General features: G+C 39.5%; 1 protein-coding gene and 1 pseudogene across 5 annotated transcripts in view; one reads left to right on the plus strand and one right to left on the minus strand.

Annotated features, from left to right (window-relative positions):
• The window catches only part of REPS2 (RALBP1 associated Eps domain containing 2), a 313,577-nt gene that overhangs the window by 225,856 nt on the left and 62,015 nt on the right, over positions 1 to 25,706 (plus strand). For all 5 annotated transcript variants that reach the window (XM_053580740.1, XM_053580743.1, XM_053580742.1 and 2 more), the window contains one exon: positions 9,842 to 9,903. In XM_053580740.1, the coding sequence (XP_053436715.1) occupies positions 9,842 to 9,903 (62 nt within the window). The remainder of the gene's footprint in view (positions 1 to 9,841; positions 9,904 to 25,706) is intronic.
• Positions 16,631 to 18,000, minus strand: LOC128578214 (protein LSM14 homolog A-like; annotated as a pseudogene).

The following is a 25,706-nucleotide window of genomic DNA, read 5'->3' on the forward strand; positions in this document are numbered from 1 at the left end:
CTGAATAATATTCCATTGGATGGGTAGACCACATTTTGCTTATCCATTCTTCAGTTTGATGGACATCTGAGTTGTTTCTACTTTTTTTCTATTATAAATGATGCCTCCATGAACATTTGCATATAAGTCTTTGCATGAACATGTGTTTTCATTTACTGAATCTAGATACCGAGGAGTGGAATTGCCGGGTTTATGGTAAATTTATGTTTAACATTTTAAGAAACTGCCAAATTGTTTTCTGAAGTGTCTGCACCATTTTACAGTCCCACCAGCTAATACGAGAGTTGTTGTTTCTTTACATCCTCACCAACACATTATGTTTTTGATTATCCCACTTCCTCCTGGGTGTGAAGTGGTATCTCATTGTGGTTTTGATTTGCATTTCCCTGATGAGTAATGTTTAGCATCTTTTAATGTACTTATTAGTTATTCCTGTGTTTTCTTTGGCGAAATGTCTACTCAGATCATTTGCCTATTTGTAAAAATTGGGTGTTTGTCTTACTGTTGAGTTGTATATTCTGGATACAAATCCTTTATCAGATAGATGACTTGTAAATATTTTCCCCAGCCTATACCCTGTCTTCATTTTCCTAGTGGTGAGTTTTGAAGTGAAGAAATTTTGAATTTTGATGAAGTACAGTGTATCAATTTTTTCCTTTATGGATCCTGCTTTTGGTGTCATATCTAAGAAATCATTGCCCAACTCACAGTTTTGAAAATTTTATCTAATTTTTCCTCTAAAATGTTTATGGTTTTAGCTTTTATATTCAGATCTCTAATCCATTTTGATTTAAGTTTTGCATAAGGTAAGGATCTAAGTTCATCTCTCTGTATGTGAATATCCAATTGTCCTGGCACCACACGTTGAAAAATACTCGTTTCCCTATTGAATTGCCTTGGCCCCTTTGTTGAGAATCACTTGTCTGTAAATATAAGGGATTATTTTTAAACTGTTTGTTCAGTTCTGTTGCTCTCTATGTCTATTTTTATTCCAGTGCTATACTGAATATTTTTGAAAGCAGAGGAGTCGTACCTAGTCTTATGAAGAGGTGATCACATGAGTCAGATACCTAAATATTTGCTACAATGACATATTTTTAGAAAAAGTGCCTAATATTTACTTTGTGGTTTAATGTATATTAGAAGTGTTCTTTTATTTCCTTGTAGTTACAATACTTTCTTGCTTTTGAGGCTTTCTGACGTGCTTGTTCCCTAGACATAGAATACTCCCCATACAGCTTTTTTGCCCTTTACTCACTGCTTCCAATGGAGTTTCAAAATGTGATACTGATTACCACTCCATAGTAGCTTTATGGCCTTGGTGCTATCATTTTATTTCTCTAGGTCTTAATTTTCTCATCTGTAAAGTAAAATAATTGAATTTTATCTTACTACTTTACTCAAACTGAGTCCTTACTATTATCCAGTTCTAAGGCATGTACAAATTATTCATCTCTTTTTAACTGGTGAAAAAAGTTGTGAGAATTTAGTGAGCTTATATTTCGCACAGGAAGCACATGGGAAATTATCAGGGGCTAGAGGTAGACGTTGTTGCATGAGTGTATGTGGTATACATAGCCATCACTGTGTGTGACTGGGTGATCGGGGACATATATAAGGTCTCACATGCTTTTGTGACCAGAAAGGAGAGAAAGAATGAGCAGTTTCTATTACAAAGAAATAGCCATTTTAATGAACTTGCTAGGAAGTGGAATGGTCCTTAACTGGTGATATCCTTAAAGCTTTACATGTGGCTAACTCTTTGCTTGATTGATACTTAAAAGTATAAGTCCTATTGGCAGGCTCCTTTCAATATTTTCTGTTCTTTGAGTGTTTCTTTTTTCCTTTGGTATTTGAATCCTTTTGTTTTCTTCATAAAATTATTTTTAGTTAGTGGGGATGGGAGCCCTTTTCCACAGCTGAAGTGATTCCAGGTTTCACTCGCTGGAAGAATCGGCTTTCTGTTCCTGAAGCTTTCAGTCGCTACATATGCTGTTTTATTTCCATTCAGTAGTTGGAGTATGTTTACATTTAGTTATTGATTTGGGGCTTTGTAAAAATCTGATGGAAATTAGTAAATACTAATATCTATGAATACTATTCTGTCTGGAAATTTCTCAGTGTGATAAAATAAAAGAATAAAAAATAGAGGTTAGAATTTTAGATGAAGATACTAAGAATCTGAGACCCAGTGGAGCAGTGTCAGAATATATGTGTCTTTTAGCAACCATAAGAAATTGATTTAAAAATTGGGAGTTATTACTGTGTCTTCTGAATTTAGGATTAAATGGCAGTTTCTTCCCCTAAAGTTTTAAATCTGATTTTCAGGATTGGGTATTCATTATTTTTCTCCTGATTGCACTAAAAAATTTTGACTTGACAAAACCTTGCTGATAACTATAAGCCTGCAGGAATAAACCTGCAGTTGCTTCATTAGTATGGTAGCTTTTAAAATACATAGAAAAAGAATTCTTCCCCTCTTTTTACTTACCCCTTTCTCTTCCAGGAAAGTAACTATTACTATTAACAAGTACATTGTCTTCTTTTGAAAATGTATACTAGATTATCAGGCAAAGTATTTTTTTTCAATATCACTTTGTGTGAAGTTGTACTTTTTCTTCTCTTTTGATTGACTTGAGCATACTGGATAACATATGTGAATCCAATTTTAAGTCAAGAATGAACTGAGAAGATTATAAGAGAATATTTTTTTACTAAACTCAGTTCCAATTTTTCAGACATTATGTGAGTACCTACTAATACAAGGCTGTGTGTGTTTCGGTACTATGTGAGACAAAGAGATTGGATATAAAATTGATAGAATGAAGCTTGATTAATATTTCCAACCATCAAAGGAAATGAACACAGAATCATAAACACACAGAAGAGATTTTTCAGCAGCAAATAAGGGAAAATGCATGAGCCAATGTCTTTTTTTTTGGAAGAGTAGCAGCTGAGAGAAAACTTGAAGCTTTGGGTGCACTCTTGACTCTGCCTGCTCCCCTGCGGAAGCTGTGGATGTGAGTAAGCAAATGTTGAGATTTCTCACTGAGACTCAAAATATGGAATGAAGTGAAATGTGTGGGCACTCTGAATTTTCTCTTCTCTTGACTGAAAGTCAGTGGAAATGACTTCTGAACAGGGAGGAAGCTAGAAAAATAATCATAGTTGATATCTTGATATGGTGGAGGGGGAGGTACAGGACTCTATGCTGAACTGAGGGGGGACAGTCTAGTCTGAAAAGTTCTTCTAAGACCATCAATCTACTCACAAGACTTAGAAGAACATACTCTGCTGCAGGATTTTGAAATGTTGATTATTTTATTATTGCGTTCATATTTCTAAATAATATGTTGTATAACCTCTCGTTGACTTTTCAGTTTTTGACATCATCTACTATCTTCCTTCCCCTAGTACCTTCCTCCACCCTTCTGGTATAGTTATATTGTAGTTTTGGTTAGATCAATATTCGGTGTTTATATTATTATTATTATGATGGCCATGTAAGCCATATAGCAGATTAAATTTTCTTACTTGCACAGGTTGGTTTTTGTTTGCCTTGGAGGGAATAATCAACTTGTTTCTTTTCAGTGTACTTGCCTTTGATTCAACAGTAGATTCCTTCAATTTTCCAGAGTTCCTCTTATGAAATTCTGACATACTAGGTATTATCAGTACTGCCTTTTTGAAGAAATATAAACCAACTGTCTTCAATATCTGGTACAAAGTTTGCATCATCTGATCTCCCTACACTATCATCGAAGGATTCACTTTCTCTTTCTTCCATGTGGGATTTCTTTTATCCTGTGTCTTTCTCTTTTTCTGGTTTGATCTCTTGTTTTGGTCGAGCACGTCTTTTAGTAGCTTCCTTAGAAAGGGTGTATGGAGCTCCATTTGAGGCCTTAAATGTCTAAAAATATCTTTAATTGTACCATCATGCAGGCTGCTAGTTTGGGTATACATTCATTGGTGGAAATAAGTTTTCTTCAGAAATATAATGGAGTTCCTTCAAAGAATTCTAGCTTCTAGTGATTAAGAAATCTAAAATCGGGCGGCGCCTGTGGCTCAGTAGGTAAGGCGCCGACCCCATATACCGAGGGTGGCGGGTTCAAACCCAGCCCCGGCTGAACTGCAACCAAAAAATAGCTGGGCGTTGTGGCGGGCACCTGTAGTCCCAGCTACTCGGGAGGCTGAGGCAAGAGAATCGCTTAAGCCCAGGAGTTGGAGGTTGCTGTGAGCTGTGTGATGCCATGGCACTCTATCGAGGGCCATAAAGTGAGACTCTGTCTCTAAAAAAAACAAAACAAAAAAAGAAATCTAAAATCATTGTGACTGAGCACCTACTAAACATATGGCTGTGTGTTTAGGTGCTATGTAAGACAAAAAGAAGATGGATTTGATATGAAATTGGTAGAATGAAGCTTGATTAAAATTAATATTAATGGTACATTAAGAAGTTATAATCATTGTATGTGGTCTGCTCTCAACTAACTCGTGCCCCCTACTGAAAACTTATAAAATATTTTTTTAATTTTTAAAATTTCATTATTTTATTAAATCATAGCTGTGTACAATAATGCAATCATGAAGTACACTGTGCTGATCCCATATACAGTCTGAAATATGTATTTTGAAATTTCATGATGTACCTAATTATGGGTCTATTTTCTTCCATTGTTTTGTGTACTCTGTGGGGTCTTTTAATTTGGAAACTCATATTCTTTATTTCTGGGAAATTTCATTGAAACATTTAATTGATTTCTTACTATTTTCTTTTGGGGTTTTTTTGGATTTATTCCTATTTTCTCTGTTTCTCTTTGTGGAATTTATATTTGGATACTACCCTCTTTCTGGAAAAGTTCTTGAGATTATCTTTGAACTTCTTCTATTGTGCTTTCTCTTTCTGCTATCATATCTTTAATTTCTAAGGGCTCTTTAAAATGTTTCTGTAATTTTTTTTTCTAATGGCATTCCATTATTTCATCTTTGCAATGACTTCTCTGACGTCTTATTGAGATTTTCTCCCATGACTCTATTTAAAATCTCATCTCTCAATAGTACCCCATTGTCTCCTTTCTGAGTTCAATATAAGCTTCATAAAGGTAGAGCCTTTTTTCCCTGTTTTTCTTCTCTCCACTGGTATTTTCCCAGTGCTGCAAACAGTACCTAGCACATAGTAAGTGTTTAAATATTTCTAGAATAAACTTTAATGGTCATTCCAATTATATTAATAATATACATTTAACTTTGTTCTCCTAGTATAGGTTTAGTCTGTTTCTTTGAGGTTACTTTTTTCAATTATTATTGATCTCTACTTTAGGTTAGAACATTTTTGTGAACATGCCTGGCAATATTTAATAATATCTATTTAAGAATAGAGAATAAATAATTGATTGGAATATTATGAGCAGATGGATGGGACTTGCCAACTATGAGATTTATGGTAGAATGATTTGGCTGGGTCATCTTGTTAGCGATCCCTTGATGTCAATATCTTTAGATCTTCCTTCTTGGCTCCTTTGATTGTTTGGAACATACTCTTCTAATGTCTGGATGCAACAGTCTGGGAGCAATAGGGAAGATGGATGGGAGAATCTCAGTATCCAGAGTGCATACCGCTACAGAATCCCTCTGTTTTCAGGATGGCCCTCATCCTTCATCTGGGCCTGGTTTCCTCTCTGGAAAAGTGAAATACATTTAGTCTTTTGCTGAAGTGGGAAACATGCTAAAACCTTAGAGAATATGAGAGGAAATCTCAGGAATATAACTGCCTCTAAACTGTTTCAATCAGTCTTTTAAAAAATTTTTATTTTATTTTATATTTTTGAGAAAGAATCTCATTATGTTGCCCAGACTGGAGTGCACTGGTGTCATCATAGCTCACTGCCACCTCAAACTACTGGGTTCAAGCAAACCTCCTGCCTCAGTCTCCCAAGTAGCTGGGATTACTTGTTGTGCACCACCACACTTGGCCTTTTTTTAAACCAGCAGTTCTCAACCCATGGGTCACGACTTCTTTGGGGGTTTGACAGGGGTCGCCTAAGACCATCCTGCATATCAGATATTTACATTACAATTCATAACAGTAGCAGAATTAAGGTTATGAAGTAGTAATGAAAATAATTTTATGGTTGGGGGTTACCACAACATGAGGAACTGTATTAAAGGGTTGTGGCATTAGGAAGGTTGAAAACCACTGTTTTAAACTATAAGAGTGGAACATAAACCTGTAGATCTTTCTTATGATTTAAACGAGTATCTGTTGATCACTTATGATATTCTAAGTTACCAGGTGAAGTAGGGGTAGACCATGGCTACTACATGTGGAGGAGACTGTAGGAGTAGGGCATATAGCTGGGAGCAGATCCTGAAGGGTCTTATCAAAGTATGTCCTTTTCCTGAAGGGTAGAAAATGGGTCCATTATCAGTTCATTTCTTGAATTTTTATTGCTTTCCTTGTTTTACCCCATCTTCAAAGGAGTTTGATGCCACCAATTCCTGAGATTTAGGGGCAAGCTTTTATGGAACAAATTGGTTACTTTCTGCTTTCTTCATTGCTTTCTCAGACATTCTAATTAGCTATGAGTCACTCGTCTGTTTTCTCAATTACAAATTTAAACAAGAGCATTTAAATAATTCTCTTCACTGTTGTATTAATGAGGTAAGAGTGAGATTAATTCAAATATATTCAGACTGTTATCTGTACTCAAAATAATTAGGATAGGACATATAACAAAATCTCAGATCAAACAGCAGAAACTAGGAATTCTGTACAGTATCAAGACAGAATTTTAGTTTAAAGTGGTCCTAGGTTTGTAGTACCTTCAGGTTTCTGGAAGAAACACTAGAGAGAGGAAGAAATCATTTTCCACCTAGATCTCAAGATGTTCCTATAGGCAGATTTCCAAGGAATATGTGTTCAGAGTCAAAGTTTGCCAAATACACTAGGAAATAAAGAAGAATGAGCAAGAGCCAAAGGAAACAATAAACAGTGGAAAGTATAAAGGGCTCAGATATTGGAATTACATAAATGTGTTTAATATGTTAAAAGAAAAGATGAAAAAAATGAGAAAGTGACCAAGAAATTATAAAGATGAAAAGGCTATCTTGAAAAAAGACCAAATAGAAGTTCTAGAAAAGAAAAATTTTACAGTCACTGAGAAGTGGCCAAAGTTAATGGGAATGCGACATGGTTCACAAATTCCAATAAGGACAAACAGGTGATAAAAGAAAAAGAAGAGGAAAAAATACACATGCAGATACAGGACAAGAGTTGATATTTCAGAGTACCAAAACCAAAGAGTATATCATAAAAACAACCATAGAGAAGACAGGCTCCCTAATAAAACATGATTTGACTGACAGCTGACTTCTCCACAGCAATAATGGAAGCCGGAAGGCAGTGAAATGTTATCTTCAGCGTGCTGAGTGAAGATAGCTGTCAATTTAGATTTCATCTTTCAAGAGTGAGGGAAAAATAAAGACTTCAATCAAATCAAATAAGTTTGCTACTAACGGATTCTCAATAAAGGAAATGCTAAAGGATAAACTTTAGACATCATAAAAGAAATTGTAATGGGAATTAGGAAGTTTTTAGCATTGAATAATAATATCACATATAAAACCTATGAGATTATACTGAAAAGGTACTTGGAAGAAAATTTATATCCCTTAATGTTCACATTAGAAAAGAAGGAACATTAACCCAGAAGAACAAAAATCATTTTACCACAAGGACATTTACACCAGAATATTTATTACAGCTCAGTTCACAATGGCCAACTTGTGGAAGCATCCCAGGTGCCCCATCAACCCATGAATGAATTAACAAACTGTGGTATATGTATAACATGGAGTACTTACTACTTAGCCATAAGGAAAGATGGAGACTTTACATCTTTTGTGTTTACCTGGATGGAGTTGAAATACCTTCTTCTTATAAAATGTCTCAAGAATGGGCAAAAAAGCATCCAGTATTCTCAGTACTAATATGAAACCAATAGATAAACAATGACATGGCCACACTAAAGATAAAACACAAATATCGTTTAGCAAGGGGGAGGGGTGGGGGATAAAGGGAGCAGGGAGGGTGATTGATGGGAAGAGGGAGGGCAATTGGTGGTATCTCACCTAATGTGCACAATGTGAGGGTGTTCAACATGCCCCCTGAGTGAAAGGCTCAACTACAGCTTGAACTTTACCTTAGAATTGAAATTAGTATAATCTAAACATTTATACTCTAGTATCAATTTGAAATTAAAAAAAGAAAAAGAAGGAAAGTTAGAAATTAGTCAACTAAATAACCAAGGAGTTAGGGTTAGGGTTAGGGTTTGTCTGTTTCTGGTTCTTTCAAATGAATGGGCAAATCTGATCTCTGTTATTCCATCTTGGCAGAAGTCAATTTAGTTAAACGGCTTATCATTTCTTGTGTAGTCCTCTTTTGTTAATAAAGGGTTGTTTTAGTACACACTTAGTTCTGGTGCAGTTGCTCGGTCTTTCCCTTAGAAGCATGCATAGATTTTATGTTTCTTTGCTTCTTTTTGTTTTTAAGTAATTGGTAATTCAAAGGCCCAATCTGTTAGGACCTATGGAGTAGGGGCTCTGAGAGGGATAATTTTTGAAGGCTTTTGGTATTTTCTCTTGCTTTGTGTGTTGTTATTGACAGCTGTTCAAGGTCTCACCACCTCTAGAGTTTTGACTCACTGATGTGTTTCATAAATTTTAATGAAAGACAGATTGAGAGAAATCATAGATGGGCCCACATGGTTATACTGTATCTGTGCATTGGCTTAAAATGAAAATCTCTGTGTTATTACTCTGAATTACATTTGTGGAAAGCGCCAAACTCCATCTTCTAGCTTGTCTGATCCAACTAGGGCAATCAAAAGTGATTTTCAAAAACTTCCATGCTCTTGGTGCATTGCTATGATTTATTTTTTAATGACAGAAAATTGTCCAAGTATTAGCCTGTATATTACAGATTTGCAAATAAACTACATAGAGTTATAGAGACCATGGTGTTTTTCTAAGGAGTTTATAAAAATATGGTTTAACTTGGCCAATATGCAATTGTAAACTTTTTTCTTGTGTGTGATTATGAACTTCATGTATACTTTTATAACAGCTGTTTATTTTCATTGTTAAATTATGCTTCAGATGTTTTCAGCTTAACTCAAGTATTTTCTGTATCTCACAAAATTAAAAAGTTAGACTGACTCATTCTTTCAAGAGATTCTTCAAATGTGTCCATATTATCTTAGAAACAGATTTAGTTTTCCTGATAATAAGGATCAGGGAACAAAAAAGAAATCAAGATCTTTGAAGAATCCTTAAATATCACCTTGGGTCTCCTCTGCTGCTGTCAGACCCATACCCAGGAGCACTTACAGGGTGGCTGGCAGCCTCATTTGAGTCCCAGCTCCCTTAGTTTCTATAGCCTTTTCACTGAGCTAATGACCAGTGGTATGGCTGAGAGCTAGGGAGAAATATAAAAGAAGGCAGAGAGGGTCCCTTTGGAGTTTTGAATTATTTGACTGCTAAATGATTAACATTAGAATATTGAAGAATTTACCACCTTTCCCATGCTGGGTTCCAGGTGTCTTTTCCTCGCTGTTTTACACTGTTTTGATTGTAACAGCCTGTATAAATGCTTGGCTTTTGGGTAGGATGCAAGTGAAAAAGGGTTGAGAAATAATATGTACTCTTTTTTATTAAGCCTTCTGATTTGAAAAACTTAAAAATGTTAAATGCAAAAGTCATTGATATTTCTAGTTAACAAGTTTTTTGTTTTATCTTTTAATTTGGAGAAGTAATTCCTAACTGTACGTGTTTTTCTTTTCAGCTACTAAGTCAGGATTGTTACCCCCTCCTCCTGCACTCCCTCCGAGACCTTGTCCATCTCAGGTAGGAGACATACTTGATTTCTGTAAACTCTTTGGGAGGAGGGAAGTTGTCCTGTCGCTGTGCTTCTTTGCAAAGGGTGATCACCGCAGAACTGGTCTGTCAGATTCCTGGGCTGATACCTGGTTGAAAAGATCAGAGAGCGGTTTAATTTCTTCTCATTCAGCCAACTCCTCAGCCTCTCTAGGTCACCAAGCAAACGTGGCCTTGTTTACTCTCGGCCTCTAGGCTTGTATCTGTTTTCATACAGAGTGAGGAGTACCAGAAAGGTTGTCTCTCCAATTAGGGATGCAGGAACGTGGTTTTTCTGTATAGCATTGTGTTGTCTGGGTGACTGTGTGTTTATCAGCATCTTACGAGCTGTGTTAATTCTACATCAACTAACAATAAATGATCATCAACATGGGGTTAGAGCTGTGGTTTTGGCCTACGGGGCTTTCTTCAGGGTGGTATTTTCCCTCAGAACGATAAGCTGAAAAAGTAGGAGTGAGAGAGCATGTCGCCAACATTGGTTTCACTTGTAAATTAATTCTGCCTTATTTATATGTGCTACTATGGCCTGTCTCATCAATACTTCCTCTGGAGTTGAAAATGAGAAGGGAGCAGCAAATCCATGGAGTGTACTACGGATCCTTCCTTTCGTTAATTGCTGCTGAAGAAATTTTCTATCTTTAAAAGACCCCTTGTAACTTTTGGCAAAAATGTGAAATTTCTCTGTAGACAGTCTCGGTTTCTGTGTCGTTTCTCTGGCTGGCACAGTGCATACCTTTGCATACAGTGCCATCTCAGGACTCATGGTTACTGAAACCACTGTTAACACTTATTTGTCCTTTCAGAGAATTAGATGGTGTTTAGTCTCCACTCAACCTTGAGATGCAAATACCATGAGGTATTGGCTTCCTACTTCAGTTTGAAGGGTAATAAGCCCATTTATTCCTGACCTGCATGGAAACAAATAAGAACTCCTTCTCCAGTATCTAGCATTGGCTTTAAGAGATATTGGCTGACCAGTCAACTAGTGGTTATTGAGTCCCTACTGTATAGCTAATGCCAAACTTTAGTTCCACCCTAAGCTTTTCCTTGGTTAGAATTTCCGTTTGCTCAAATTGTTAGCTCTGTTCATGGAGCATCTACAGTAGGGCAGGCATTGTGTTAAGTGCTTTCGATGCGTTATTTAATGTTAAAAAACCCCTATGAAGTAGGGACAGATACTAATCTGATCCCTTTTTTACAGATGAGGAAATTGGAGCATATAGGGGTAAAGCAGGTCGCCTAAGGTGGCATAGCTACTTACTAGCAGAGGTGGCTCCCACCCTGCAGTCTGTCTCCTCCAGGCTCCCCTCTCCTCATCACTGGAGTCCAAGTGTCTGTGTGTAACAGCAGGACAGCAGATCCATTACAATTGCCCTTGAGGCTTTCACCATGTTGCCCTAAGGAGGACCTGGAGTAGATGAGGCTTTTGCTTAGCACCAGCAGCAAACCTGAACTTTGCTACCACAACATGAGCAGGCCTTCTGGAGGCGCTTATCTGCTAGATCAGTGGTTCTCAGCCTTCCTAATGCTGCAATGTACTTTCATTGTTAAAAAGGGGTCGAGACCCACAGGTTGAGAACCACTGTGCTAGATGCTAGTTTCAGGCCTGGGGATTAGGGGCCACCTGGATGAATATGTGGAAAACCTGTCTGAAAGAGCTTTTGTACCAACCTGTCTTTCTTTTGCTGCACAAATGACAAATAATTGCTTCCTGGTTGTGAAATGTGCTGCAGCTATCAGCAGTTCTCATCTGAGCTGCTTGAGGAGGGCTTCCTGCCTGCTTTGGGGTTTAGTGACCAAGGATCTCACAGGGGGACTGGGAGTTCTCTGGTTACTGTTAAGAGTGAGTCTGTTGCCTTGTCTACCAGATTTCCTATCACAATGTAAACAGTGAGCCCAGCACTCAGCCCAAGCTTCCTGCCCAGCCGCTTAACTATGGAGATTTCAGACTTTGGGAACAGGTGTGTCAGAAGAGTAGGCAGAAAATCCCTACACTGGTTCCTTCTGCCCATTCGCTCTTTCCATTCATGCATGTGGGACACACATACTCAGTATGTAAAATGCTGAGTCATAAACACATGCTTGTATTTAGTCTTTGTGCCACTTCAAATTCCTTATATTGACCCTTAGTTAATCTCACTAACCACCTGAATGGGACACCTGTATATGCCAGTCTTTCCCAGACTACTTGTGACAAACCAGTTTCTGGGAGATATCAATAGGGCTCTGTGTTAAGACAGATTTGCAGGCTGCTGACTCTCCACCTCCTCTGGGAGATTCACAGCATATATGTGCACTAAGGGCTTTGAATTCCCACAGTAAAGAAAGTCAGTTTGGTTAAAGCTGGCAATTTCCTAGCTTGCGTGACCATTCATCTCTTTATTTATAAAACACCTAATATCCTGAGGGCTTAATGCTTAGGAAACACTATTAAGGGTTTGCTAAGAACATTTTCAAACCTTTCACATCTGTCATCTCATCTCTATATTATGTGGTTAAAGTTAATTTTTCTATCTTATGCTAATAGTTTTCCCTAGAAGAGTTGAAAATGAGAGTTTACTGCATATTGGTCCAGGATTTCACACTTTCCATGTTTTCAGTTTCTTCCGTTTCCTTCCTCATTTTTCTATCCCTTCTTGCTTACTCTCTCACAAAGTCACTTTTACCACCTCACAGCAAGTTTTATTACAGAGAACTTAAACACTCTGAATTCTTCTTTGCTCTGTTAAATTTTTGTGAATGTTCCTTGGTATATATGGCACATCACCGCGACTTTGGAAATGTACCCTTACCTATCCCTACAGAGACTTCTTTTATGGTACTGTAGAACCATCATGAGGAGACCTGGTATAATTAAAATTGTTATCAACATTTATTGGTAGTTCTGAAAGAGATTAAAATAAAGTTTTAGATTACTTTTATATTTAAAAATTTCATATTATTCGACTTGATAAATAGGCAAGACTAGATCATAGTAAACAAGAAAATGTTTTGTTCCCTACAAAGGAGCACTGTTTTATTTTATTTTTATTTTTTCTTTTTTTTAAACTTTATTCAAATTAATATGAGGGTGCAATATTTAGGTTACATTGTTCTTACTTCTAGGGTAAAGTTCCATTTGTAAAACTTGCCTTTCTTTCTTTTTTTTTATTAAATCATAGCTGTGTACATTAATGCAATCATGGGGCACCATCCACTGGTTTTATAGACCGTTTGACACATTTTCATCACCCTGGTTAACATAGCCTTCCTGGCATTTTCTTAGTTATTGTGTTAAGACATTTATATTCTACATTTACTAAGTTTCACATGTACCCTTGTAAGATACACCGCAGGTGTAATCCCACCAATCACCCTCCCTCGGCCCATCCTCCCCCCTCCCTCCACTTCCTCTCCCCCTTCCCCGTATTCTTAGGTTATAACTGGGTTGTAGCTTTCATATGAAAGCCAAAAATTAGTTTCATAGTAGGGCTGAGTACATTGGATACTTTTTCTTCCATTCTTGAGATACTTTACTAAGAAGAATATGTTCCAGCTCCATTCATGTAAACATGAAAGAGGTAAAGTCTCCATCTTTCTTTAAGGCTGCATCATATTCCATGGCGTACATATACCACAATTTATTAATCCATTCGTGGATCGATGGGCACTTGGGCTTTTTCCATGACTTAGCAATTGTGAATTGGGCTGCAATAAACATTCTGGTACAAATATCTTTGTTATAATGTGATTTTTGGTCTTCTGGGTATATATCTAGTAGAGGAATTATAGGATTGAATGGCAGATCTATTTTTAGATATCTAAGTGTTCTCCAAACATCTTTCCAAAAGGAATGTATTAATTTGCATTCCCACTGACAGTGTAGAAGTGTTCCCTTTTCTCCACATCCACGCCAGCATCTCTGGTCTTGGGATTTTGTGATATGGGCTAATATTACTGGAGTTAGATGATATCTCAAAGTAGTTTTGATTTGCATTTCTCTGATGATTAAGAATGATGAGCATTTTTTCATATGTCTGTAGGCCGTGCACCTGTCTTCTTCAGAGAAGTTTCTCTTCAAGTCCCTTGCCCAGCCTGCGATGTGATCACTTGTTCTTTTCTTGCTTATACGTTTGAGTTCTCTGTGGATTCTGGTTATTAAACCTTTGTCGGAGACATAACCTGCAAATATCTTCTCCCATTCTGAGGGCTGTCTGCTTGCTTTAGTTACTGTGTTCTTGGCTGTGCAGAAGCTTTTTAGTTTGATCAGGTCCCAGTAGTGCATTTTTGAAGCTGCTTCAATTGCCTGGGGGGTCCTCCTCATAAAATACTCACCCAGACCAATTTCTTCAAGAGTTTTCCCTGCACTCTCTTCTAGTATTTTTATAGTTTCATGTCTTAAGTTTAAATCTTTAATCCAGTGAGAGTCTATCTTAGTTAATGGTGAAAGGTGTGGGTCTAGTTTCAGTCTTCTACAGGTTGCCAGCCAGTTCACCCAAAACCATTTGTTAAATAGGGAATCTTTTCCCCACTGAATGTTTTTAATTGGCCTGTCAAAGATCAAATAACAGTAAGTAGCTGGATCCATCTCTTGGTTCTCTATTCTGTTCCAGACATCTACCTCTCTGTTTTTGTGCCATTACCATGCTGTTTTGATCACTATCGATTTATAGTATAGTCTGAGGTCCGGTAGCATGATTCCTCCTGCTTTGTTTTTATTTCTGAGTAATGTCTTGGCTATTTGAGGTTTTTTCTGATTCCATATAAAACGAAGTATTATTTTTTCAAGGTCTTTAAAGTATGACAGTGGAGCTTTAATAGGAATTGCATTAAAATTGTATATTGCTTTGGGTAGTATGGACATGTTAACAATGTGGATTCTTCTCAGCCTTGAGCATGGTATGTTTTTCCTTTTGTTAACATATTCAGGTATTTCTTTTCTTAGAATTTCATAGTTCTCTTTATAGAGATCTTTCACGTCCTTTGTTAGATAAACTCCCAAATATTGCATCTTCTTTGGCACTACTGTGAATGGAATAGAGTCCTTAACTGTTTTTTCAGCTTGACTCTTGTTGGTATATATAAAGGCTACCGATTTATGAATGTTGATTTTGTAACCTGAGACGCTGCTGTATTCCTTGATCACTTCTAAGAGTTTTGTAGTAGAATCCCTGGTGTTTTCCAGATATATAATCATATCATCTGTGAAGAGCGAAAGTTTGATCTCTTCTGACCGTATATGGATACTCTTGATCGCCTTTTCTTCCCTAATTGTGGTGGCTAAAACTTCCATTACAATGTTAAAGAGCAGTAGAGACAAAGGGCAGCCTTGTCTGGTTCCTGATCTGAGTGGAAATGGTTTCAATTTAACTCCCTTCAATATGATATTGTCTGTGGGTTTGCTGTAGATGGCCTCAATCAGTTTAAGAAATGTGCCTTCTATACCAATTTTCTTAAGTGTTCTGATCATGAAGGGATGCTGGATATTATCAAAAGCTTTTTCTGCATCCATTGAGAGAATCATATGGTCTTTGTTTTTCAATTTGTTTATGTGCTGAATTATACTTATAGATTTGCATATATTGAACCAGCCTTGAGACCTTGGGATAAAGCCAACTTGGTCATGATGTATAATTTGTTTGATATGTTGCTGGATTCTGTTAGGATCTTGTTGAGTATTTTTGCATCTATATTCATTAGTGATATTGGTCTATAATTTTCTTTTCTTGTTGGGTCTTTTCCTGGTTTGGGGATCAGGGTGATGTTTGCTTCATAGAACGTGTTGGGTAGTCTTCCTTCTTTTTCTATACTTTGGAACAGGTTGAGTAATATAGGTACTAGTTCCTCTTTAAAGGTTTGGTAGAATTCTCATGTGAAGCCATCTGGTCCCAGGCTTTTCTTTTTAGGGAGATTTTGTATGGTTGATGCTATTTCAGAACTTGATATTGGCCTGTTCAACATTTCTACTTGATTCTGGCTAAGTCTTGGAAGGTGATGTGCTGCCAAGTATTGGTCAGTTTCCTTCATATTTTCATACTTTTTTTTTGTTTGCTGACTTTAAAATGTTTATTCTTTAAAAAATTAGTTGCTTTTTGTACAGCTATACAAAGTTCTTAATGTTTCTTTGGCAATGGAATATAATGCAATTTTACAACTATATAAAAAAGTTACCTTTGCCTAAGAAACAGTATTTACTGTGTGTACAGTTGACTGACAAATTCTGTACCATCCAGCACCCTAATTAATTGACGAAATAAGCTATCTCAAATTACAGGATTTCCAAAAGGAGAGATAGAGGCACACACACACGTGCACACACAACCTTCTGTGGCTCAAAACACAGTATCATGGTCCTATCTGTAGGCAACTTGCAATCATTGCCAAATACAATTTAGTGATAAAAAAATCCTTTCAGTGATGAAAAAATACTTATAAGTCCCATTGAAGTACTGCTTTAGTTTAACTATACATAAGAAATTACTTAACCTTCTGCTATTTCAAATATATTTAATGCTCATTTTTTAAGATGAGCCTTCCTTCCCCCAAAAGTAACTGCATTTTATTTTTGAAATTAAGCAGGAAAACAAACAAACAAAACCCCATTGCTGGTGACAAATATACAGTGAATTCACTTCTTCATTCTTTGCAAAGACTGAAACCAATTTTCAGGACCACGAAGAGCTAGAAGTTCACCTATTTTCAAAGACTTGTTTGTAGACTATGCAGCAACTTTATTGTCTTTTCTATATTCAAAATCTGCAAACTCCCTGCCCCCACGACCTCCTCTGAATCTGCCATGAAATCCTCGAGGGGTGTTGAATGTACCACCTCTGCCACCACCACGGAAACAGAGACCTCCTCTGCCTCTGTACCCGCCACGGCCACGGTTTGCACGAAGTGGGATTCCAGATGTTTCTGCATTTAATCTCCTTTCTTCAGCCCATGTAAGTCTTCGTTCTCTATTATAATCACAGGAAATATTATCAAAGAAGGACTTAGTTTTGCATAGTAGCAGTTCGGTTCCAGTGAATCTTCTTCATCAGCATTTCCTTCACTGTTCTGGGTATCAACTCCTGAGTCTCCTTTATCTTCACCATTTACAGGCTTGTCTTGTTTCTCAAGTTTATCTTCTTTTAATTTAAGTTTATTATGAAACTCACTGTCGATCTCCTCCTTGTTAAATTATGCGTTTGCACTTTCAAAGTCTTTCTCAAATTTCATTGGACCATCTTGCTGAATACCAAATCTTCCCCTGCCACCTCGATGACCCCCATGCCCTCTTCTTGGAGCTGAAGGAGCACCTGGAGCTACTTGTCTCTTGCTATCATTTCTGAGTTGTTCATTTTCTGGTCTTGATACTTTATGTACTTCAGCTCGCCTGTGCTCTTGATTCTCTACTGCTTTTTGGCTGGTAGATGGCAAAGGCCTGGTTGATACAGGGCTCCTTCTCCCAACAGGTGCTGGAGCAGGTAAGTGGGCCGAGGCGGTCTGTACTGCTTGTTCCATGGTTGGGCTTTTTCTCAAAGGGTCTAACTGAGGGCTTGAACAACCTTGAGATAACTGTGTTTTTAGAGATCTCGTATCCTGTGTAAAGGTGGAGCCCACCGTGCTGCTTTGGGATAAGGTGCCACTGTTTGATGTTTCTGTTCCAAAGGAGATCAAGGAACTTCCAGCAACACCAACAGCACCAAACTGCTGCCTAACTAATGAACTTGGACTGAATTGGCTGTATATTGGCATCCTGCCGAATGGTGCCTAAGAACCCACTGATTGGAATGAATAAGCAGATGAGCCTGGGGAACAGTGAACAATAGCAGGGTCTTGAGGCAAAGAACATTGTGGTTTTGGTGGCTCACAAACAGTGAGGTCTTTAATATCACTCCCACGGAAAATAATGTATTCAAAGACTTCATCTCGAGGTGGTATTGGATGATCTGTTGGTCTGTCCTTGGTACCAAAGGAGCAAACTTTGGCGAGGGCTACAGTGGAGTTCTCAGTATCGATGGTGTAGAGGATGCCCTCGTAGCAGATCTCTGCCTTGAAGATGAGGCTGATCTTGCTACCGATGTAAGGGGTGCCCCCACTCATGGCACCGCCACCGCTGCTGCTCCGGGCTGCTGGAAGAAAGGCAGATCCCATGCCACTGTCGCTTCTTTGCACGCACGCTGGCTCTGTTGGCGCCTACAGCAGTCGCCTAAGACCCAACATGGCCCTGCGGTGGCTCCGCTACCCTCCCCCAGCCTCCTTCCCTCTAGCTGCGACGGCAGCAGCCAGATTTTCATATTTCTAAGAATAAAGTTTATTATAATATTCATTAAGGATTTTTTGAATTTCTGAGGAGTCTGTTGTTGTTTCGTCTTTGTCATTTCTTTTTTTTATTTTATTTATTTTTTTTTTGTAGAGACAGAGTCTCACTTTATGGCCCTTGGTAGAGTGCCATGGCCTCACACAGCTCACAGCAAACTCCAACTCCTGGGCTTAAGCGATTCTCTTGCCTCAGCCTCCTGAGTAGCTAGGACTACAGGCGCCCGCCACAACGCCCAGCTATTTTTTGGTTGCAGTTCAGCCAGGGCTGGGTTTGAACCCGCCATCCTCAGTATATGGGGCCGGCGCCTTACCGACTGACACACAGGCGCCACCCCCGTCTTTGTCATTTCTAATTGATGAGATTAGAGATTTTACTCTTTTTTTCCTGATTAGGTTAGCAGAAGGTTTATCTATTTTATAGACCTTTTAAAAAAACCAACTTTTTGATTTATTGATCTGTTATATAATTCTTTTGTTTTCAATTTTATTTAATTCTGCTCTAATTTTGGTTATTTCTTTTCTTCTGCTGGGTTTGGGGTTGGAATGTTCTTCCTTTTCCAGTTGCTTGAGATGTCCCATCAAGTTAACTTCCTCTCTTTCCATTCTCTTGAGAAAGGCTTGCAGTGCTATAAATTTCCCTCTTAGGACTGTTTTTGCGGTATCCCAGGTATCTGATAATTCATGTCTTCATTGTCATTTTGTTCCAATTTTGGCAATTTCCTTCTTAATCTCATCTCTGACCCAGCTATCATTCAGCATAAGGTTATTTAACTCCCATGTTTTTATATCAGTATGCAGATTCCTGTTGTTACTGAGTTCAACTTTTACTCTTTGGTGGTCTGAGAAGTTATTTTGTTTTAGGAGATTAAAAGTTGATGACCACCCTCTTCTGGCTTGAAAAGTTTCAGCAGAGAGATCTACAGTCATTCTAATATTCTTTCCTTTGTAGGTAATGGATTTTTTACGTCTGGCTGCTTTCAGAATTTTCTCCTTCATATTAACTTTAGTGAAGTTAATTATGATATGCCTGGGGGATGTTTTATTCGGGTTGAGTCGTGCTGGGGTTCTGAAACTGTCTGCTGTCTGAATTTCAGAATCTCTTGGCATGTCTGGAAAATTCTCTTTCATAATTTCATGGAGAAGGGCCTCTGTGCCTTGTGAGGCCACTTCTTCACTTTCAGGGATTCCAATGAGGTGGATATTAGCCTTCTTCAAATTATCCCAGAGCTCTCTGAGAGAATGATCCGTTTTTGCTCTCCATTTCTCTTCCTCTTTGAGAGTTTTGGAGCGTTCAAAAGCTTTGTCTTCAGTGTCAGAAATCCTTTCTTCTGCTTGCTCCACTCTGTTACTGAGGTATTCTACTGTATTTTTCAGATCTTTGAGCGCTGCAAATTCTGGCATCAGTGCATCAAAATCTTTGGTGGTTTTGTCTTTAAATTTGTTAAATTCTTGAGACAACTTTTGAATTTCTCCTTGAATTTCTAATTCCGATTTTTGAATTGCTCCTTGAATTTCTAATTCCAAATTTTCTTCCATTGTATTAATCTTGTTTGCAATCCAAATTCTGAATTCGATTTCTGACATGTTGGCCATCTGTTTATGAATGGCATCTTTAGTTACATCTGCCATATCTTTCCTTGGCTGGGTTGATCTATTCTGGTTATTCATGTTACCAGAGTTTTTCCGCTGATTCCGCCCCATGATTATTTTATACCATTTGATTTTTCCCCTGGAGCTTTGTCGAGGACCCGTACAGTGCTACAGCCTGAGAAACTGGTGACCTGTTTGGTGTGGTGGGGCTAAGTGGCTCTGTCTTGTTTTCAGCTGGTCTCTGTCTGACCCTAGTGAAACAGTTACTCTGGGTTGAAGTCTCAGCTGTGGAGAAATACCAGCAATTAAGTCACCCTGCCCCTCACAGGTAACAATTGGAAAAGGAAAATCAAACCTTCCTATAACCACACACCCAGGGCACCACTTGGATAGTCCTCGGTTGATTGGCTTAGTTCAAAAGGTCCAAATCAGTTGTCTTAGTCAGTAGCACCTGTCTCAGGTGGGAAAGTTTGAAAGGTCTCTGGCAACTAGATCGCAGGGGTCTGCTGACAACTCAAATATGACTTGCTCTGGTTCTCTGTGAAGTCAGGAGGACCCACCCAACAAATAGATTAGTTTAGGAAGGTTGATGCCTCCTTCCCCACTTTGCACCTCTGTCACACCCAGTCACTGATAACCCTGCAGGGCTGTGACCCAGTTGCCTCCAATGAGCAGATACTCCAGAGGTTTGCACCTGCCTGAATCACAAGTAATCTATATCTGCTCAGCCAGGCTGCTGCTCTCTGCCTCTATCCAGCAGGAGGAGGTGAGGCCTGACAACCTCGGGTGCTTGATGGAGGCTGGGGAGGTGTTCACTTAGTTCCAGCCCCGCCCCTGATTGATGTTACTGACAGAACAGAACAACTTTGTGGGAATTTGTTTCTGTCCCTGCTAAATTCCCCTGCAGAAGAGAAGCTGTTTTGAGTTCCCAGAACCTGCGCCTCAGGCCCTGTCTTTGCTCCTGCAGGTTTGTATTCACAGCACGGTTAGCTGTCAGTTCTAGCCTCCTGCCTTCCTTTGTCTATAGGCTGATGATCCCCTGAGGGTCAGGTGCATCATAGGCTCAGTAAAGCAGTCCTTTGGGTCAGCCCTGTCCTGGGAATCTCCTGGCTCTGTGCGTGCATTTTTTAGTCCCCACGCTCCACCCAGGCCAGTACCGCCTCAGGCAAACCCGTTACTCATGGGGCCTGCATTTCCGTCCCAGATCTGTTCTACGGTGGTTGCCACCTGAGAAGATGCCCGGCCTCCTCTGGTTTCCCAGAGAGACGCAGGGTGTGACTTCAGAATATCCAGGGTTGAGCCCCATTGTTGCCAAAAATGGCTGCTGCTCTGTGCCTCGAGGCACCGCTGCTCTGGTGTGGTTCCCTCTCAGCTGACCATCCTCTCCTCACTCCCATGCCACAGAATCAGCACTGACCAGCTGCAATCTTGGCCCTGTCCACACCCCTTGAGAAATCGCCCAAGAATCTGGACTCCTTGGGTGACAGGCCTCGAGACCTCAGAGTGAGAGTGGAGGGGAGTGCTGGGAGCTCAGAACTGCAGGTAGAGAATATATACAGTTTTATACAGTTTTATGCCTGACAGGAGAACGCCATGGCACCCTAGTAAAGGAGTTAGGTCCAGTTTTTAGATGGTCTCTCCCGTGGAGTGTAGTGGGAGGACCTTTGAACTCTGCTCGTTTGTTTTTGGGGCACTCCGAGCTGTTCTTATGGGGGAGGGGACTCCTGTCTGCTTGGTGATGGATTTTGTACCTTTTGTTTGTATCCTTGGGGTCGCAGCTCACCTCAGTGGGGTTGATGTGCGTTCTTCAACCTTCTCTCTTGGTGCAGCTCTAATCCACGAGGTTACTTGCTAAATTTCTATCCTTTAACTCTCCTTCTGGATGGGAGCCTCTGTGGAAAGCTGGCTTGAGTCATCCATCTTGTTTCTGTCCCCAAGAAGCAGTGTTTTAAAAATTATATGGCCAATCAGTCAATAGTGATGCACTTCCAAGTTTTTCTTTATTTTTATTTTGAGATCAGTTCTTGCTATGTTGCCCCAGGGTGGCCTTGAACTCCTGGTCCCAAGCAATCTTCCTGTCTAGCCTCCCAAGTAGCTGGGACTACAGGTGTGCAGTAAAATACCAGCTTCCAGGTTTTAAGTATATGAAAGAGAAATGAGTTTGTACATCTTCAGATACATGTACAAAGTTATATAAAGATCATTCTACGTACACCAAAAGTATATCCACTTTTATCAAGTGAGAAAGATGACGTCTATGTTTTCAGCATAAAGGCAGTTTAGCCGGCTTGTACTTATTTAAGCACCACTGTGACATGAACATCTGGATTAAGTTATACATATGGGGCCCTGGAGTTAGGAAAAGGAATAAATCCAGAGAAATATCTTTTTACTATGTATTTTTCACACTATAGGTAAGATCAAGAAGGACGAAGTGAATATGTAAAGAGTCAAGTAGCTTGTGTTCCACATTTTCATGTGGAGAGACTAAAGACCAGGGCATGGTCTTTTGGCTCAGCTCAAAAGAGGTGACTTTTTTTTTTTTTTTAAAAAAAAAAAAGAAGACTAATTCATAATATAAATAACCAAAAAGGCAATTAGAGTAAACTATTTCATACACAGCGATGTTAAAGTGAGAGTTAGTTAAGCTTATTAGCTCATGGTTTGTGTGCATGTTTTTTTTTTTTTTTTCGTAGAGACAGAGTCTCACTGTACCGCCCTCGGTAGAGTGCCATGGCGTCACACAGCTCACAGCAACCTCCAGCTCTTGGGCTTACGCGATTCTCTTGCCTCAGCCTCCCGAGCAGCTGGGACTACAGGCGCCCGCCACAACGCCCGGCTATTTTTTGGTTGCAGTTTGGCCGGGGCTGGGTTTGAACCCGCCACCCTCTGCATATGGGGCCGGCGCCTTACTCACTGAGCCACAGGCGCCATGTTAATTAAAATGACTTCTCCAATTTGTGCTTATCCATGGGTCAATTCTCTGCTGTGGGACTATTTGGTACTTTTGGTACTTAAGTAACCAAACCCCTTTAGCAGCATTGGTCTCATGTCAGATTTCTTAGGGCAATTGTGACAAAACCAGAGCTTCAGTATAATTTAATAAAGAAAAGATTTTAGGGGTATAAAGTATTATCTTTTAAATTTTCTATTAGCCCCTGTATTTGATGAATTGGGGCTCCCTATAGACCAATGTGCTCAGAATTTTCCTATTTATACCATTAATTTCTTACCTTCCCTATAACAACAAGCACTCCTCACTAGCAATGTAATGATTAAAATAGAAGTAGAGGGTTAAAACACTATGGAAGAAGCAATTAATTAATGCCTGTAAGCTTAAAGAGACGAGGAAGGCTTGTGGAAAGGGTGAGGTGACCAATGAAATGAGTTTTAAAGAAACAAGGTGAGAACTTTTCTTTTTAGCTGGCTGTGGGATACTGAGCTTTGCTATAGAGGAAAAACCAAATGCAAAGAAACAGGCATATAGCAGGTCCTGGTGTGTTTGAGAAATTGCCTGAGACTTGGAAAGCCAGATTTTAGGGGAGAAAGATTTAGTGTTCTGGAGGTGGCAGTAAAGAACTAGCCTCCTCCTGCTCACCTCTAGTCCTGTGGGAGAGAGGCAGCCCCCACCAGACGGCATTCCCTAAGGGCAGGGCAGGGTTTTAGTTAGCCTGCTGGTTCTTACTCTTGGCCACACAGTGGAACCATTTGGGAGAGCTTGAAACCTGCTGAGGCCTGGGGCCCACTCCCAAACATTTTGGCATGGAATGGCGAGGCCTGGCCATTTAGGATGTTTAAAACCTACCCAGGGACTCTGAAGTGCAGCCAGAGGTGAGAAGCACTGAATTAGAGCAAGAGGAGGGAATACTCAGAGAAGAAGTTGACACTATAGGGGATTTTGTTGATGCTATGTCATGAGTTCTTAAATGGTTCTTGAGTTTAAGGGGTGGGAGGCATGAGGTCAGCTTAGGGGAGGTACTCAGAGCCTATGGGGACAAGAACCCAGAACATGAGGCATGGGCTGGGAGTGGGTTTCTTGTGATGACTGATGTGAACGAGGTGAGATGGCATGATGGGGAGGTCCCACTGCAAGGACTAGTCACTGTGTGACTAGTCACAGTCCTGTGTGGGTTATCTTGAGAGATTAGCTGTGATGGTTAATGGCCTCAAAAAGAAACTACATCCATACTGGTGTGCCATAACTTTATCTTCTGGCTAGAATCAGGTCCTGAAGGCAATATTGACCCAATAGAAACATACTGGGAAAAGCCAAAGTTTTTAGACACAACCTTTTTTTTTTTTGAGACAGAGTATCACTATGTCACCCTCTGTAGAATGCTATGTTGTCCCAGCTCACAGCAACCTCAAACTCTTGGGCTTAAGTGATTCTCTTGCCTCAGCCTCCCAAGTAGCTGGGACTATAGGCACCTGCCACAATGCCTGGCTATTTTTTGTTGCAGTTGTCAATGTTGTTTAGAAGGCCCTGTCTGGGTTTGAACCTGCCAGCCTTGGTGTATGTGGCTGGTACCATAAGCACTATGCTATGGGTGCTGAGCCTAGACACAACGTTTTTTTTTTTTTTTTTGCAGTTTTTGGCCAGGGCTGGGTTTGAACCCGCCACCTTCAGCATATGGGGCTGGCGCCCTACCCCTTTGAGCCACAGGCGCCGCCCCTAGACACAACTTTTTATAAAATACTACCTTTGTTTTATTTGAAAGGAAAGACTGAGGTTCACTTAATTTCACATGGCAGTTGGTAGGCCCTAAATGTCTTCAGAAATAATTGACACTATATATTTTTAATGCTCTGTCTTTTTAATTAACATCCTCTCTTTCTTTCCTTTTTTATTGGAGATAGACTCTTACTGTGTTGTCCCAGCTAGAGTACAGTGGCATCATCATAGTTCACAGCAACCTCAAACTCCTGGGCTCAAGTGATTCTCCTCCCTTAGCCTCCTGAATAGCTGGGATTATGGGTGTCCACCACTGAGCCTGGCTAATTTTTTTATTTTGGGGTGAGATGGTTGGTCTCTTGCTCAGGCTGGTCTTGAACTCCTGACTTCAAGCTGTCCTCTGGCCTCAGCTGCCCAGAGTGTTAGGATTACAGGCATGAGCCACTGCATCTGGGCCATTTCATCTATTTTTTTCCAGAGGTTCATATATAGTTGATAATACAAAATAATAAATTTTTTTTAGAGAAATTAAGAGTTTTAGAGCACCCTGAACCAGTGGCCTTTTGGATCTTTGAGTGTAGCCTTTTGACTGAATCCAAATTTAACAGAACAAATTTTTTTTAAATAAAGAGACTTGTGAAGTTTGGATTTGGTTGAGGGGTCACACTTGGGGATCTGGAAGGCATTTATGGTTTTGAGGCTGTAGGTTCCTGACCCCAAAGTATAGCATGCATAGTATCTCCATTTTAAACACATACTAAATCTATTTTTAAGATAGGAAAATGAAGTACAGGTTGAATTTCCCTTATCCAAAATGCTTGGGATCCAGAAGTGTTTTGGATTTCAGATTTTGGGGGATTTGGGAATATTTGCATTGTACTTACCCTGTTTAGGTTCTTTTTTTTGAGACAGAGTTTCATTTTGTCACCCTCAGTAGAATGCTGTGGCATCACAGCTCACAGCAACCTCAAACTCTTGGGCTTGAGTGATTCTCTTGTCCCAGCCTCCCGAGTAACTGAGACTACAGGTGCCCCCCACAACACTCAGCTTTTTTTTTTCTTTTTTAGAGACAGAGTCTCACTTTGTCACCCTCAGTAGAGTGCCATGGTGTCATGGCTCACAGCAACCTTTAGCTCTTGGGCTTAGGTGATTCTCTTGCCTCAGCCTCCTAAGTAGCTGAGACTACAGGTGCCCGCCACAACGCCTGGCTATTTTTTTTTTTTGT

The sequence above is a fragment of the Nycticebus coucang genome, chromosome X, assembly GCF_027406575.1.
Source record: "Nycticebus coucang isolate mNycCou1 chromosome X, mNycCou1.pri, whole genome shotgun sequence".
NCBI classification, from domain to species: domain Eukaryota; kingdom Metazoa; phylum Chordata; class Mammalia; order Primates; family Lorisidae; genus Nycticebus; species Nycticebus coucang.